This window comes from Streptopelia decaocto (genome assembly GCF_964273445.1).
Source record: "Streptopelia decaocto genome assembly, contig: HAP1_SCAFFOLD_138, whole genome shotgun sequence".
NCBI classification, from domain to species: domain Eukaryota; kingdom Metazoa; phylum Chordata; class Aves; order Columbiformes; family Columbidae; genus Streptopelia; species Streptopelia decaocto.
Genome location: NW_028116027.1, coordinates 167079 through 181310, shown reverse-complemented (window position 1 = coordinate 181310; position 14232 = coordinate 167079). Strand labels below are relative to the sequence as shown.

Below are 14232 nucleotides of genomic sequence, written 5' to 3'. Positions count from 1 at the left end.
ATTGGGGGGGGGTCTGGAGGGGTTAGGGAGGATACGATGCTACATTGGGGGGGTCTGGAGGGGTTAGGGAGGATACGATGCTACATTGGGGGGGTCTGGAGGGGTTAGGGAGGATACGATGCTACATTGGGGGGGTCTGGAGGGGTTAGGGAGGATACGATGCTACATTGGGGGGGGGTCTGGAGGGGTTTGGGAGGGCGGGATGCTGCATTAGGGGGGAGGGGGGCTGGCGTGGCTTTCATGGGACCTTTTTTCTTTTTCGCTTTCCATTAAATGCTGTTTTTCTGGATCTGCTCTACGCCTGTGTGGGGTGGGGTGAAGGGGCACTGGGAACCACAGACCCAGCTTTGCCTCCCTGCTGCAGCAAAATAACCCCAAATCAGCCCCAGAATGGCGAGGGAGGCACTGCAGGGCAGGGACCCTCCTGCCCTTGTCTGGCTGCACCTTGGGCAGCTGTTTTTCCACTCCTTGGTCCTGCAACCAACCAAACTATCACTACACTGGCCAGAAATTGCCTGGAAATCTCATCTCCCTTTATTGCTCATTTCCCACCCCAGCTCCACAACCTGGGGCCCATGGAGCACCCGGCGACCCAGCTCTGCGGGTCCGGCCGGCAGCAGCTGCACTGAGTCCCCATCCCGGACGCTGGTGCCGGTGCAGCCCCCGCTGCCGCTCAGCACCCCGAGCTTCACCCTGGCCCAAAACTCGGGTCCCTGGAGCAGCTGCAGCACCCACCACAGCTCTGGGGGGGCACAGAGAAAAGGAGAAAAAAAGAATCCCCAAACCCAAATGTAGAGAAGCCTCAGCGCTGCAGGACGAGCTCTCCCCTCCCGATGCTGCTGGAGAAGCCGCCGGTGCCATTGTGGCCGCAGGGCAGGCGCAGGACCCCGTCGCAGAGCCCGAGGAGCTCGGACCCCCCGGTTGTTTCTGGGGGGATCCCAGGGCGGGGTTTGGGATCCCGAGAGGAGCTGCCGGCCCAGGGGGCCCCGGCGGGCGCCCCGCTGCCCCAGGCACCGCGGGGGCTCTGGGGCTGGAGCAGCTGCCGCTGCCCACGTTGGCGTCGAAGGGAGGGAAGAGGTCGCTGCAGAGGAGCGATCCGGTGAAGGTGTCGCTCCAGTCGCTGGGATTGAAGTCACTGCTGGACCAGGTGGGTTCCGAGGGCTCCTTGTTCAGGAGGAGCGATGGCAACGCTGAGGCACCTGAGTTCAGCTCCTGAGCGCTGCCGAGCAGGGAGCCATCGAGGCCGTAGGGGAATGTCACGGCTCTCGCCTGCGCTTTCAAACCCAGCTGATCCACCAGCTCCTCCACCGCCTCCGGTTTCTTCTTGGAGCCCTTCCCGCTGAGCGGGACCACCCTGATGCTCCGGCCGCCCGGGTGGCCGAGCTCCTCCAGGGCTCTGCGGGCGCTCTCCGGGCTCTCGTACTCCACCAGCGCGCAGCAGCGGCTCAGCAGCTCGGGGAAGCGCGACGCGTATTTGCGCACATCCGAGGGCAGCTTGCGGCCCGGGCGCAGGATGCGGATGGAGGCGATGGCGCCCAAGGGGCTGAACATCCTCATGATGGTCTCCAGGAAGTTCTTCTGCAGCGGCAACAGCACGTCCTGCTCGCGGGGCAGCAGCTCCCAGGCCAGCAGCAGTTTGCTGGGGGGGATGCTGAGCAGGGACTCGGGGATGGGGACACGCCGCCTCACTTTGGTGCCCTCCTCATTCACTTCCAGCAGCTCCGAGAACCGCAGGGCGTAGAGTGTGAGCCGCCAGTCGCGCGTCAGGTATTTCACCCGTGGAAGAGACGGGGGTCACCACGTCCCCATGAGCGTCTCAGGCAGGGACCACCCTAAGCCTGCTGTCTGGGCAGGCTGCGACCCCATCAACCTGAAACCACAGCAAAGCAACGTCCCCATGCCACATGAGCATCTTTGGGGTTTGCAGGAGAACGTTCCCAATGGACTCTGGAAATGGCAACTTGGACCTCCCCATACACCCCAGCAGAAGCAGCCAGAGGACACCCAGACACACGGACACCCTCCACATGAAGGCCGCTTCCCAGCCCCGCTGGCCGGCACCAGGGGCCACCTACCTTCTTGAAGGACGTCAGCAGTTTGATGCTGACAAAGCCCATCTTGTTCTTCCGGACGTGTTTCAGCAGGAAAGCGTCCTTGGCCAGGTTCTCATCGGAAAGGTAGAACTCCACCTGGGACACGATCCTCCGGACCAGCTGTGGGTCGGGGATGGAGCAGCTGCGGTCCAACAGATCAGCCCCCAACACATCGCTCACGTTGCAGAAGCTCCTGGCAGAGCAGCGGGGACACAGGCGTGAGCTGGTGGCCTTTGGGGTGTCAGCACTGCCCAGTCTCTGCCATGAGGGCAGTAGGGACACCAGGGACACCAGCTCTGCCCTGAACACAGGGGAACAGCAGCCCGCACCCTGCGAGGCTCCCGGTGCTGAGACCATGAATCTAAACCCATCCCAGAGAGGAGACACGTTCCCTTGGGGACAAACACGAGGTGAGACCCTGTGCACATCCCAACAGCCACGTACCCGCTGAAGCCTTTGCCGAATCCCTCGCGGCTGAGCAGGGTGAGCGAGCGGCTCCGGGACGCACGGACGTTCAGCGCCAGGACAGAGTTTCTTTGCGCTATCAGAGAGTTGCTGCAGCTGGGCTGGGAACCAAGCCCCAGGGCCACTCCAGAGCTACGTGACGACATCGTCCTTCATCTGGGATGGCAAACAGGAGGAGGACAGAGCTGGGACACCTCCTGACTGCAGAGCCCCCGAGCCCAGCCCAGCCATGGGGGAGCAGAAGCAGCTCATTGCTGTGTCCTTACCTGCTTGGCAGTGCTGGGAAGGGTAGAAAATCCTGATACTGCATCCTAGAGACCCACAGGCAGCAAAGCCCAACCCTCCCCATCTCCAAGGTGAGGTTCCTGAAAGACAAAGTGAAAAAGAAAGGGGGAAAAAAGAAAGAAAGAAAAAGCCCTCAGCACAAGCAGGCTGCTGGTTTATAAGGGGAGCTGCCCACAAAGAGCCCAGTGGGTGCTTATGGACCCACCAGGCTCCAGGTGAGACCTGTCAGGGCTTAAACAGCCCCAGCTGAGCCTGGGAGCAGCCGGGCCGGCCTGCGGTGACCCAGAGCAGGTGGAGGGGCAGAGACAGAGCTATCGGCACCCGGCACAACAGTGAACTGCTGCTGTGAAGTGGAAATCATAGAATGATTTGGGTTGAGACCTTCCCAGCTCCCCAGTGCCCCCCTGCCATGAGCAGGGACATCTTCACCAGCTCAGGGTGCTCAGAGCCCCGTCCAGCCTGGCCTGGGATGTCTCAGGGATGGTTCACCCACCACCTCTTGCTCAGGGTCAGGAGGTGCTGCTGAGCCCCCCAGGGGGAAATAACCCCCTTGTTTGGGCCCTGAGACTCGGCATCTGAAGGAAGAGGCTCAGGCTGGTCCAGCCACCCCTGCACGACTGGCACAATGCAGAGGGAGAGCGAAAAAGGGTGCAGAGGGAGAGGCTGAGGCTACACCTTCCCCCTCCTGAGCTCTACCAGCAGGAAGGACCCGTCGCTGGTCACGTCCCTGTGTCCTGCTCCCATCCTCCACAATCAGTCTGGAAGCAATATTACAAGATGCTTCTTGCAGCCCCATCTCCCACTCCATGGATTCTGGTCTCACCCCCAAAAACAGCCGCCGTTTTGCAGTGAATGCACCTCCCTGCACGCACCGGATCCCCGGCCAAAACCACTTCAATCAGACCAGACCCTGCATCTCCCCCCAGTGCCGCAGCATCCGCCCGACACCTTTTAGTGACTAAAGAAGAAATGGGACCACAACAATCCTTGAACAGGCCTGAGCATTTGATACCCATTTCTTGCTATTCAGGTTTAGCCGGGAATTTGGTCCATTGGATGGGCTGTCCTCCTCGCACAGTGCTGCACAGCTCCAGGGCACCTCGCTCGTGCATCCGTGGGAAGCCTTTTCTGACTTAGTGCTCCCTGCATATATATTTCATACTTTCCTGCAATCAACCTTTCCTTTTTCCTGGCTTGGCCTTTCCCAGCGAGTTCTTGAGGATTGGCTTCCTCCAAACTGCTTGAGTGCTGCTGAAGGAGGATGAAGGGACAGCTCTGGTGACCCAAGCGCTGTACTCACCACCAACAATCGTCCAGCACCGCAACGCAGGTTTCACAGCTCCTCGTGTCCAACCCTGGTGTGACCTGATTACAGCAGGGGGTGAAAAAGCTCAAGCAGCCAACAAGAGAACTGGAGAACAGAATCACAGAATCATATTGGTTGGCAGAGACACTCAAGATCATGGAGTCCAACCATAACCCAGTCCTGGACTGCCCCATGTCCTGAGAACCTCATGTCCATCTGTCCAGCCCTCCAGGGATGGCGACTCCAGCACTGCCCTGGGCAGCCTGTTCCAATGCCCCACAGCCCTTTGGGGATGAAATTGGCCTCCTTAGAATGACAGCGGGCGAGAGGGCTCAAGGACAGCAAAAAGAATGTTTTCAAATACATAGCAGATAAAACTAATACCAGAGGCAATGTAGGCCCACTGATGAATGGGGTGGGTGCCCTGGTGGCAGAAGATACAGAGAAGGCAGAATTACTGAATGCCTTCTTTGTCTCTGTCTACTCTGCTGGAGGCTGTGCTGGGGAGCCCTGTACCCCTGAGACCCCGGATGAAGCCAGGTCAATGGAGGAGTTTGCTTTAGTCGATGAGGACTGGGTTAGGGAGCAATTAAATAGTCTGGACATCCATAAATCCACGGGTCCAGATGGGATGCATCCGCGGGTGCTGAGGGAGCTGGCTGAAGTCATTGCTAGACCGCTCTCCATCATCTTTGCCAAGTCTTGGGAAACGGGAGAGGTGCCCGAGGATTGGAGGAAAGCAAATGTCACTCCAGTCTTCAAAAAGGGCAAGAAGGAGGACCCGGGTAACTCTAGACCGGTCAGCCTCACCTCTGTCCCTGGGAAAGTAATGGAACAGCTTATCCTTGGTGCCATCTCAAGGCATATCAAGGATAAGAGGGTTATTAGGGGCAGTCAGCATGGCTTTACCAAGGGTAAGTCATGCTTGACCAACCTCATAGCCTTTTATGAGACTGTAACAAGGTGGATGGATGATGGCAGAGCGGTGGATGTTGTCTACCTTGACTTCAGTAAAGCCTTTGACACAGTCTCCCACAGCATCCTCACAGCTAAGTTGAGGAGGTGTGGTCTAGACAATAGAGTAGTGAGGTGGGTTGCAAACTGGCTTAGGGAGAGAAGCCAGAGAGTGGTAGTCAATGGTGCGGAGTCTAGTTGGAGGCCAGTATCTAGTGGAGTGCCTCAGGGGGCAGTGCTGGGGCCAATATTATTCAATATATTCATTAACGATTTGGACGAGGGAATTGAGTGTACTATCAGCAAGTTTGCTGATGACACCAAGCTGGGAGGAGTGGCTGACACGCCGGAGGGCTGTGCTGCCATCCAGCGGGACCTGGACAGGCTGGAGAGTTGGGCGGGGAATAATCTAATGAAATTTAACAAGGGCAAGTGTAGAGTCCTGCATCTGGGCAGGAACAACCCCAGGTTCCAGTATAGGTTGGGAGATTACATATTAGAGAGCAGTGTAGGGGAAAGGGACCTGGGGGTCCTGGTGGACAACAGGATGACCATGAGCCAGCACTGTGCCCTTGTGGCCAGGAAGGCCAATGGCATCCTGGGGTGTATTAGAAGGGGGGTGGTTAGTAGATCGAGAGAGGTCCTCCTTCCCCTCTACTCTGCCCTGGTGAGACCACATCTGGAATATTGTGTCCAGTTCTGGGCCCCTCAGTTCAAGAAGGACAGGGAACTGCTGGAGAGGGTCCAGCGTAGGGCAACAAAGATGATTAAGGGAGTGGAGCATCTCCCTTACGAAGAAAGGCTGAGGGAGCTGGGTCTCTTTAGTTTGGAGAAGAGGAGACTAAGGGGGGACCTTATTAATGTTTATAAATATATGAAGGGTGAGTGCCATGAGGATGGAGCCAGGCTCTTCTCGGTGGCAAACAATGATAGGACAAGGGGTAATGGGATCAAGCTGGAACACAAGAGGTTCCACTTAAATTTGAGAAAAAACTTCTTCTCAGTAAGGGTGACAGAGCACTGGAACAGGCTGCCCAGGGAAGTGGTGGAGTCTCCTTCTCTGGAGACATTCAAAACCCGCCTGGACATGTTCCTGTGCGACCTCACCTAGGCATTCCTGCTCCAGCAGGGGGATTGGACTAGATGATCTTTTGAGGTCCCTTCCAATCCCAAACATACTGTGATACTGTGATACTGTGTAACACCCAGCTGCTGCTGCTCCACCTGGAGTGCAGAGCCTCCAGGGACTAGAGCCTGTGGGAGAGGGGCAAACAGCTGAGCTTTGGAGGAAAAAAAGTCAGGCAAGTGCAGAAGGACACACAGTGCAGCTGTTCCTGGGCCCCACAGCTGGGCTAGGAGAAGCAGAGCACACCTACGACCTCCAGTCTCTAGGGCAAGGGACCCTGGATGGGCTGTACAGAGAAAATTCTCATCAGCTGTGAAGAAATCAAGTGAAACTAATTCAGAGAATCCATGAAAGAGCTCAGCACCCTGCCATGCAGCAGTCCCTAAGGGAAGCGCTGCTGGCATCCCCGGGCTGTGTGGTGGTCCAGAGAATGAGAGACACAAGGCTTGTGATTGCTCCTGGCAAGTTATTGACATGGCTGTGAAAGGAGAGACCAAGGGCAGTGGGAATGCCCTGATGGTGGGACTGGAACGAAAGCCAAGATTATGCATTGCCGGGACGGACTCACTAACAGGGTACAGTGCTGCACTTGCTGCCGTTGATGGAAGAGCACCAGCACCGTGGAGGCGAGGGACTTAAAAATGGAGGGGCAATTGGCTCATGGAGGTGTTCCGAAACACCCCCGCAATGGGGAGGTTCCTTGTGAGACGAAGGGGATGCCGTACGGTGCAGGTCAACCAGGCCAAGTCGGCAGTAGATCGCAAATGTTCCAAGTCCTTGACTGGAATTGGAGACAGGCGGGTGGGAAGGGAGCCTGAGGGGGATCCAGCCAAACCGCCGGCTTGCGGCAGCACCAGCCCAGGGCTTCCCGCAACCAATGCCGGGACACCCCGAGGACAGAGATTTCCTGCAGCCTTCTTTGTCCCGAGGTGGAGCAGGAACAGATGAGCACAGGGGGAAAACTGTCATTTTTTTATTGGCTTTAATGATTTCTAAAAACAATCCAAGGCCGAGCAGAGGCTGGCAGCACCATGTCCTCAGGGCAGGTGAATCCCGCGGTCACTGTCCATGCACCCATCCCTGGCGTGGACGCTGCGCAGGCACCCGCGTGGCGCTGGCAGCCGGGCTCTACTCCTCTTGCTGTCCCGCGGTGCAGCTGCAGCGGAAAGCCCTGCGCAGAGCCCGCAGCGCCCTCCGGAACCGGGAAGGCCGTCGCCGTGGAGCTGGGCCCTGCGCTGGGCAGGCCATGTCTGTGCTGGTCTCTCCTCCATGCTCTGCAGACATTGGAGAAACCGTGTTCTCTTCTTCGTCCTTTGCAGCTGGGACGAGAGGGGCTGTGCTGGCCTGTCCCTCATTGTCTCCTGCCAAACGAGCCTCAGTGGCTTCAAGTCCTGCAGGTGCTGGTGCTGCCACTGGAACATCCACGCATTGGGCCAGGTCCCGCTGTTCCACCGCTTGCTGGCCAGGTCCCTGGATCTCAGCCTCATCCCTGTGCACGGCCTCACTGATGATGTGCTCCACAATGTCTAACAGGTCCACATCGTCCTCTGTGGGGCTCTGCTGGACAGGTTCCAGGCGCTCTGCCTCTGCTGCCGCCTCCGTGTCTGTGCAGCTGGGCAAGCCAGACCCCTCCTGGGGACCTGCAGGGGTGTCCTGGAGGTGCTCCTGGAACAAGGGGTTGATCCAGATGCTGGGGATGAAGATGTCTCCGCCTTCGCACCCCTCTTTGTTGTTCTCATCCTCCACATCCATGTGCTGGGCCAGGTCCTGCTGTTCCTGCGGTTCCTGGCCAGCTCCCATGATCTCAGCCACAGCCCTGCGCAAGCTCTCCTTGAAGATGCGCTGGGCTGTGTCCCACAGAGCTGCGTCGTAGGCTGTGGGGCCCTGTGGGGCAGGTGCTGGGCACTCTGCCTCTGCTGCTGCCTCGGTGTTGGTGCTGCGAGGCCAGCCAGACCCCTCCTGGGGACCTTCACGGTGGTCCTGGACGCGCTCCCGCAGCGAGGTGGTGACCGAGGTGCTCTGGATGCTGTGCTGGCCCAGGCTGTGTCTGACCTCCGAGCAGGAGGAGGAGCAGGACACAGGGGATGGAGGTGGCAGTCCCGGCACTGCAGCAGCTGCTTGCGGCCCCGTCCAACCACCGGCCTTTCCCTCCTGCCCTGTCCCGTCCCTCCCCTGTGGCCTGTGGAGCAAGGGGGGAAGCCCCAAGGGCTGGGAGTGGGCGTTCGCCTCCTCGTCGATGGGCATCTTGGGTCTCGTCTACCAAAGAGCTGCAACGGGCACCCAGGGGAGATGCTGCCTCCTGAGAAGCTGCTGCTCCTGAGAAGCTGCTCTCCTGGGAGTGAGCACCCCAGGGCTCTCGCTCCTTAAATACCCCCACGGTCAGGGCGGGGACCCCCGTGTCACAATGGCCTCTGGCTATGACAACCCCATGTAACAATGGCCTCTGGTTATGACGAGGTGCCCACATCACAGAGCCCGGCGGTCGCCACGGAGACACCCACCTGCGGGCCCGGCTGGGACTGCCTGTGCGCGGCGTGGGGCAGGCCCTGCTTGAAGGAGGAGGGAGCAGAGAATGGCGAGGGAAGCTGTCCCCAGCACACAGGACCCCGTCCCCCAGAGCTTTGCTCAGATGCTGCTGCCTGCTCCGCTGCACCTGCAAGAATCCGCATTCAGAGCTTGTTTGCAGTACAAACCAAGGGCCACTCTACAGCCTCACCACACTGATTCTTTGTTTTCAACATGATCGTCATGAGTTTTCTTAGGTAGGTATGAGACTCCTTTGAAGAAATAGGCTGAAGCCACATCCACAAAACCACACAGTCCGTTTTCAGCAATCGAATCTACCGTTTCCCCCTTTAGTGACAACCAGGGTTCTCCCAAGGTGCGCTTTTACAGTACTTGTGAGCTGTTCACTGACTCACTTGCTAAAGGAGGTGGCCTCATCCAACTCCCAGTTTCATCCTGCCAGCTCTCCAATGCATTGCCTCTGCCACCTTCCTTCTACCGGGCCCAAAGTGCATTCTACTGCCTGGTTAGGGAGATGCACGTGCCACCGGTCCCAAAGCATCGCTCTGGGGACCCATCATAGCTGGCCATTTCCTCTCAGCTGCTGCACCAGCCAAACCTTTCTGGAACAGCAAACTCTCAGAATCTGCTCCAGGTCTGTAAGAGTCGGTCCAAAACCAGGATCTGCCTGAACATCGCCATCCAGCACAGACTGACAGTGACTTAGACAGAGGCCTGAGGAGAAGCATTGTGTTGCACAGGGGTCTCCAGCCGGGAAGGCTACTGCTAACAATGGCTGCTGTGTGGAGTTTGCCTGCTGCTTCAGCCAAGCTAGCCCCCAGCTCCTAAAAGGGATTGTTAGATGGGTCTCTCTGACCCAGGGACAATCGCTGCCGTCCAGAAGATGGACTCTTACCTGCAGCCTCAGTCACACCTTGTCCCTCACCCGCTCCCTCGAACAAAGGACAACAAAAAAGAGCATGCCCAGAAGCTGGCCAAGGGTCCTGAGGTCACCCAATGGACCAGAGAGATAGCCCTGAGTGCAGGCCACGCAGGCGCAGACAAGCGCTGGCAAGAGAGGCAAAGACTTTTCGAGCCTGCACAGTTAAGCCCGGATTGAGAACCAAAGGCGGAGATTGGCCTGAAACAATGGGAGCGAGGGGGGGTGAAGAAGTATAAAGATGGTTCCTGACTGGACGTCATTGAGATCTCCCCACCAGAGGATCCCAAACCACCATGGAGGACCGGCAGGACTCCACGGGACTGGACCCCAGAGGGACGGACACCTTTGGAACTCATCTGCTGGTAAACCAGTCCTCATTCCCCTCTTTTCCTTCTTCTTTCCCTGTTTCTTTTTCCTTTCCTGTTTTCTTACTCTCTCGCCATCGCGTGCCGCTGTACGGGCAAAATAATAAAGTAACACTATTTGATTGCATTCTAAGCCCTTGGCGTTTCAGATGCCTTAATTTTGTGCCTCGAGAAGAACGTAAATGAACCATCACGAGTCCATCGCTGAGTGGACCCTAACAAGGTCCTTGCAAGCTCTCAATCTCCTTTTGCTCCCCTAGCACACTTCTTCCCCCCTCCATGCAGTTTGGTTTCAGCCTAGGGAGCAGACAAATCCTTGGAAAAAGTAGGCATTCTTTTCATGTCCTATGTCAGCACAGGAAAAGAAGAAAATCCCAAAGTCTCAACATCTACACCACCCTAAGTGGAAGGCCAACGTGTCCCCACCATCCCCCAGCATGATGTGCCACTAGTTCATACACGACTCAGTGATTTTGGGAGAGGTAGAAGAAAGCATGCACCAAAAATTAGAAAAAAAGTCTGAAAGCTTAAGACGAAACAGCACTTCTAAAGAAGGAGATGATTGGAAGCCGCTCTGACCTGCACTGCTAACGACTTGTCCTGTTGTTTTTTAAAACAAGTTACTCTTTTAGTGAATTTGCCTGTCAGCTAAAGCTTTCATATTAGCTGCATTTTCCTGGAGCACCAGACACATGTTTTGGTAAATATAGCAATGGAATGCAAACTTATTGATAAGCACGGATGGACATCTCGCAAGAGTGGCGACGAGAAACCGGTGACCAAGAAACTGACCAACTGTGTATAACATTCCATTCACGTGAATACTTCATATAAAAATGGGAGATCACGAGGATCTCGTCCCTTTTTTTGCCTTTTCCCTTCTGCTTATGGCCGACATAAGGAGAGGACCTTGCTAGTCGTTCCTGCGAACTGAGGCCTAGTGAGAGACTGAATCCAGCTCCGGTGGCTGCAGAGTCCAGTCCAGGACTTTGGTTGCCGGCTCTGCAGTTGCTGAGACTTTCAAGATTGGGTTTGTATATTTTGTATTATTGAAGTGATTGAGCAGCTCCGGAACTTTGAGGACAGCCTTGCTGGTTCTCTATGGGCTTGTGTCTCTGCTGTGGAGAAACTGTGAAAAATCTGATGACCGGTTTGAAAAGCTATTGCAAGAAATCAAAGAACTCAGAGAAGACACATACCATTCACGACCTGCACAAACCTGTGTTTCAGCTGTTAGGAAAAGGCGTTTCCAGTCTCGAGAGAGAGGACAGAGGCAGCCCACAAAAAGAGGTTCACTGTGGTTCTTCCTACATGAGCAAGGAGAAAACATGAATAAGTGGCATGGAAGACCTACCTCAGAACTTCAGGAACGAGTACGTGAGATCAAAGGAAAAACTCCTAGGAAGGTGGCTGCTCCAGTTTACAAAAGGAGCAGAAGAGATTCTGATGCTCTCGAAGGAACCTCTAATTCACACCCAGAGACTGTGCAAAACAGAAATTAGAGGTGCCCTGCCTCCAACCAGGTGGAGGAAAGGGATAACAGAGTTTATTGGACTGTACAAATATGATGACCTGGTACAACACACCCCCAGGAGTACAAAGCTTTAGTGGACACTGGTGCTCAGTGCACAATAATTCCTTCTAATTATAAAGGAACGCAATCCATCAATATCGTTGGAGTGACTGGGGGATCCCAGGAACTGACTGTTGTAGAGGCTGAAATGAGCCTAACTGGAAAAAACTGGCAAAAGCATCCCATTGTGACTGGTCCAGATGCTCCGTGCATCCTTGGCATAGACTACCTCAAGAGAGGGTATTTTAAGGACCCAAAAGGGTATAGGTGGGCATTTGGTATAGCAGCTGTGGACACTGAGAAAATTGAACAGCTGTCTGATTTGCCTGGTCTTTCAGATGATCCTTCCGTTGTAGGACTGCTGACAGTTGACGATCAGCAGGTGACTGTGACTGTGACTGTGACTCTGTGACTACAACTATGACTCTGTGACTCTGACCCCATGATTGTGACTCTGTGAATCTGCGACATCTGTGACTCTGTGTCATCTGTGACTCTGTGACTGTGACTCTGTGACTCTGACCCTGTGACTGTGACTCTGTGACATATGTGACTCTGTGACCATAACTATGACTCTGTGACTCTGACCCCATGATTGTGACTCTGTGACTTTGTGACTCTGTGACCACAACTATGTCTCTGTGATTCTAATCCTGTGATTGTGACTCTGTGTCTCTGTGACATCTGTGATTCTGTGTCTTCTGTGACTGTGACTCTGTGACTGTGACTCTGTGACTGTGACTCTGTGACATATGTGACTCTGTGACTCTGTGACCATAACTATGACTGTGACTCTGACCCCATGATTGTGACTCTGTGACTCTGTGACATCTGTGACTCTGTGTCATCTGTGACTCTGTGACTGTGACTCTGTGACCACAACTATGTCTCTTTGACTCTGACCCCATGATTGTGACTCTGTGACTCCGTGAAGTCTGTGACTCCGTGAAGTCTGTGACTCTGTGAGTGTGACTGTGTAACCGTGACTCTTTGACTGTATCCCTGTGACTCTGTGACTATGTGACTATGTGATTATGTGACTCTGTGACATCTGGGGCTCTGGGGCTCTGGGACTATGTGGCTGGGACTCTGTGATTCTGCTCTGTGTTTGTGACCCTGTGACTCAGTTACTGTGTGACAATGTGAAATTCTTACTGTGATGGTGTGACTGGGACTCTGTGACTTTGTCTCTGTGATTGTGACACTGTGATTCTGGGACTGTGACTGTGACTCTGTGACATATGTGACTCTGTGACGGTGACTCTGTGACCACAACTACGACTCTCTGACTCTGACCCTGTGACCGTGACTCTGTGACTCTGTGACATCTGAGACTCTGTCATCTGTGACCCTGTGACTCTGTGACTCTGAACCTGTGCCTGTGACTCTGTGACACATGTGACTCTGACTCTGTGACCACAACTATGACTCTGTGTCTCTGAACCTGTGACTGTGACTCTGTGTCTCTGTGACTCTAAGTGTGACTCTTTGACTCTGTGACTCTATGACTCTGACTCTGTGATTGGGACTCTGACCCTGTGGCTGTGACTGTAACTCTGTGACATCCGTGACTGTGACATCTGTGACTGTGACTCTATGACTGTGATTCTTTGACTCTGTGGCTGTGGCTCTGTGACTATGAGTGTGAATTTGTGACATCTATGTCTCTATGAACAGCAAGAGGGAAATAGGGACAGGGATGTGGACAGAGATGGAAGAAGAATCAGCCGAGAAATAGGAAGAGTGGCAGAACGAGGGAGAGGAAGCAGGAGGAAAGGGGAGCGGGCAGGGAGGGACGGGGACACAGAAGAGGTGACATGACCCCAAGGGCCCAGGACTCACCAGAGCTCCAGCTCTCTGCATGGCCAGGCAAATTGTGGAGCTCAGGCCCTCCTGTCTGTGTCTGTCTGTCCTTTCCTCCCTTCCTCTGCTGTAGCTCCAGTCTCTTGCCCGTCCTCCACCTAAGGAACACATGGGTGTCCAACAGCTCTCACCGCACGAGGCTTCCCAGACACACACACACACACACACACACACACACACACACACACACACACACACTCTACGGCCGTACAGTAATTTTCCTCACTGACACGGACCCTGCGGGGCACGTTTGTGATCTGCTCTGCTGAGGCTGCTCACAGGACTCTTCCTCACCAGAGGGGCAGCTGTCTCTGTGCAGCTGCAGCAGCAGCTGTGGGGATCCCTGCACTTCACCCTCCAGCCGCTTCCCCTTCTCCTGCTCTCTCCAGCTCCAGCCCCAGCAGCTCCTCTCCAGCAAGTGCCCCTGCCCCCTCCCCCGCCCAGGAGAACAAGGCCAGAGCAGCCCACGCACACCTGAGCCAGAGGCAGCAACAACAGCCCCAGGGCCCCAGAGGGAGGAAAAAGGGCCCCAGGGCTGGGCCGGGGCTGCTCAGCCTTGGGGCAGCTCCAGGGTGGCCACGGCAAAGCTCAGCCTGGGCTGCGACACCATTGGTCGGGAGGGCTGTCAGTCTCCTCCCCTGAGCTGATCCTGCAGCTGATTGGCTCTGCCCTGGTTTGGGGCCCACCCTGCTCTGAAGTGATGCTCTCTCTGATTGGCTGCCTGAGGGGTTACTCCCCCCCACATTTTCCGCCT

The 14232-nt window shown here is 55.7% G+C and overlaps 1 protein-coding gene across 1 annotated transcript; it reads right to left on the bottom strand.

Moving 5' to 3' along the window:
* Positions 1 to 802: 802 nt before the first annotated feature.
* LOC309452439 (la-related protein 6-like) lies at positions 803 to 2704 on the bottom strand (the record flags this gene model as incomplete). Its single annotated transcript, XM_082077063.1, has 5 exons — positions 803 to 927; positions 1044 to 1578; positions 1690 to 1776; positions 2076 to 2286; positions 2538 to 2704. The coding sequence occupies 5 exons, from the start codon at positions 2702 to 2704 to the stop codon at positions 803 to 805; spliced, it is 1125 nt and encodes a 374-aa protein (XP_081933189.1).
* Positions 2705 to 14232: the final 11528 nt, after the last annotated feature.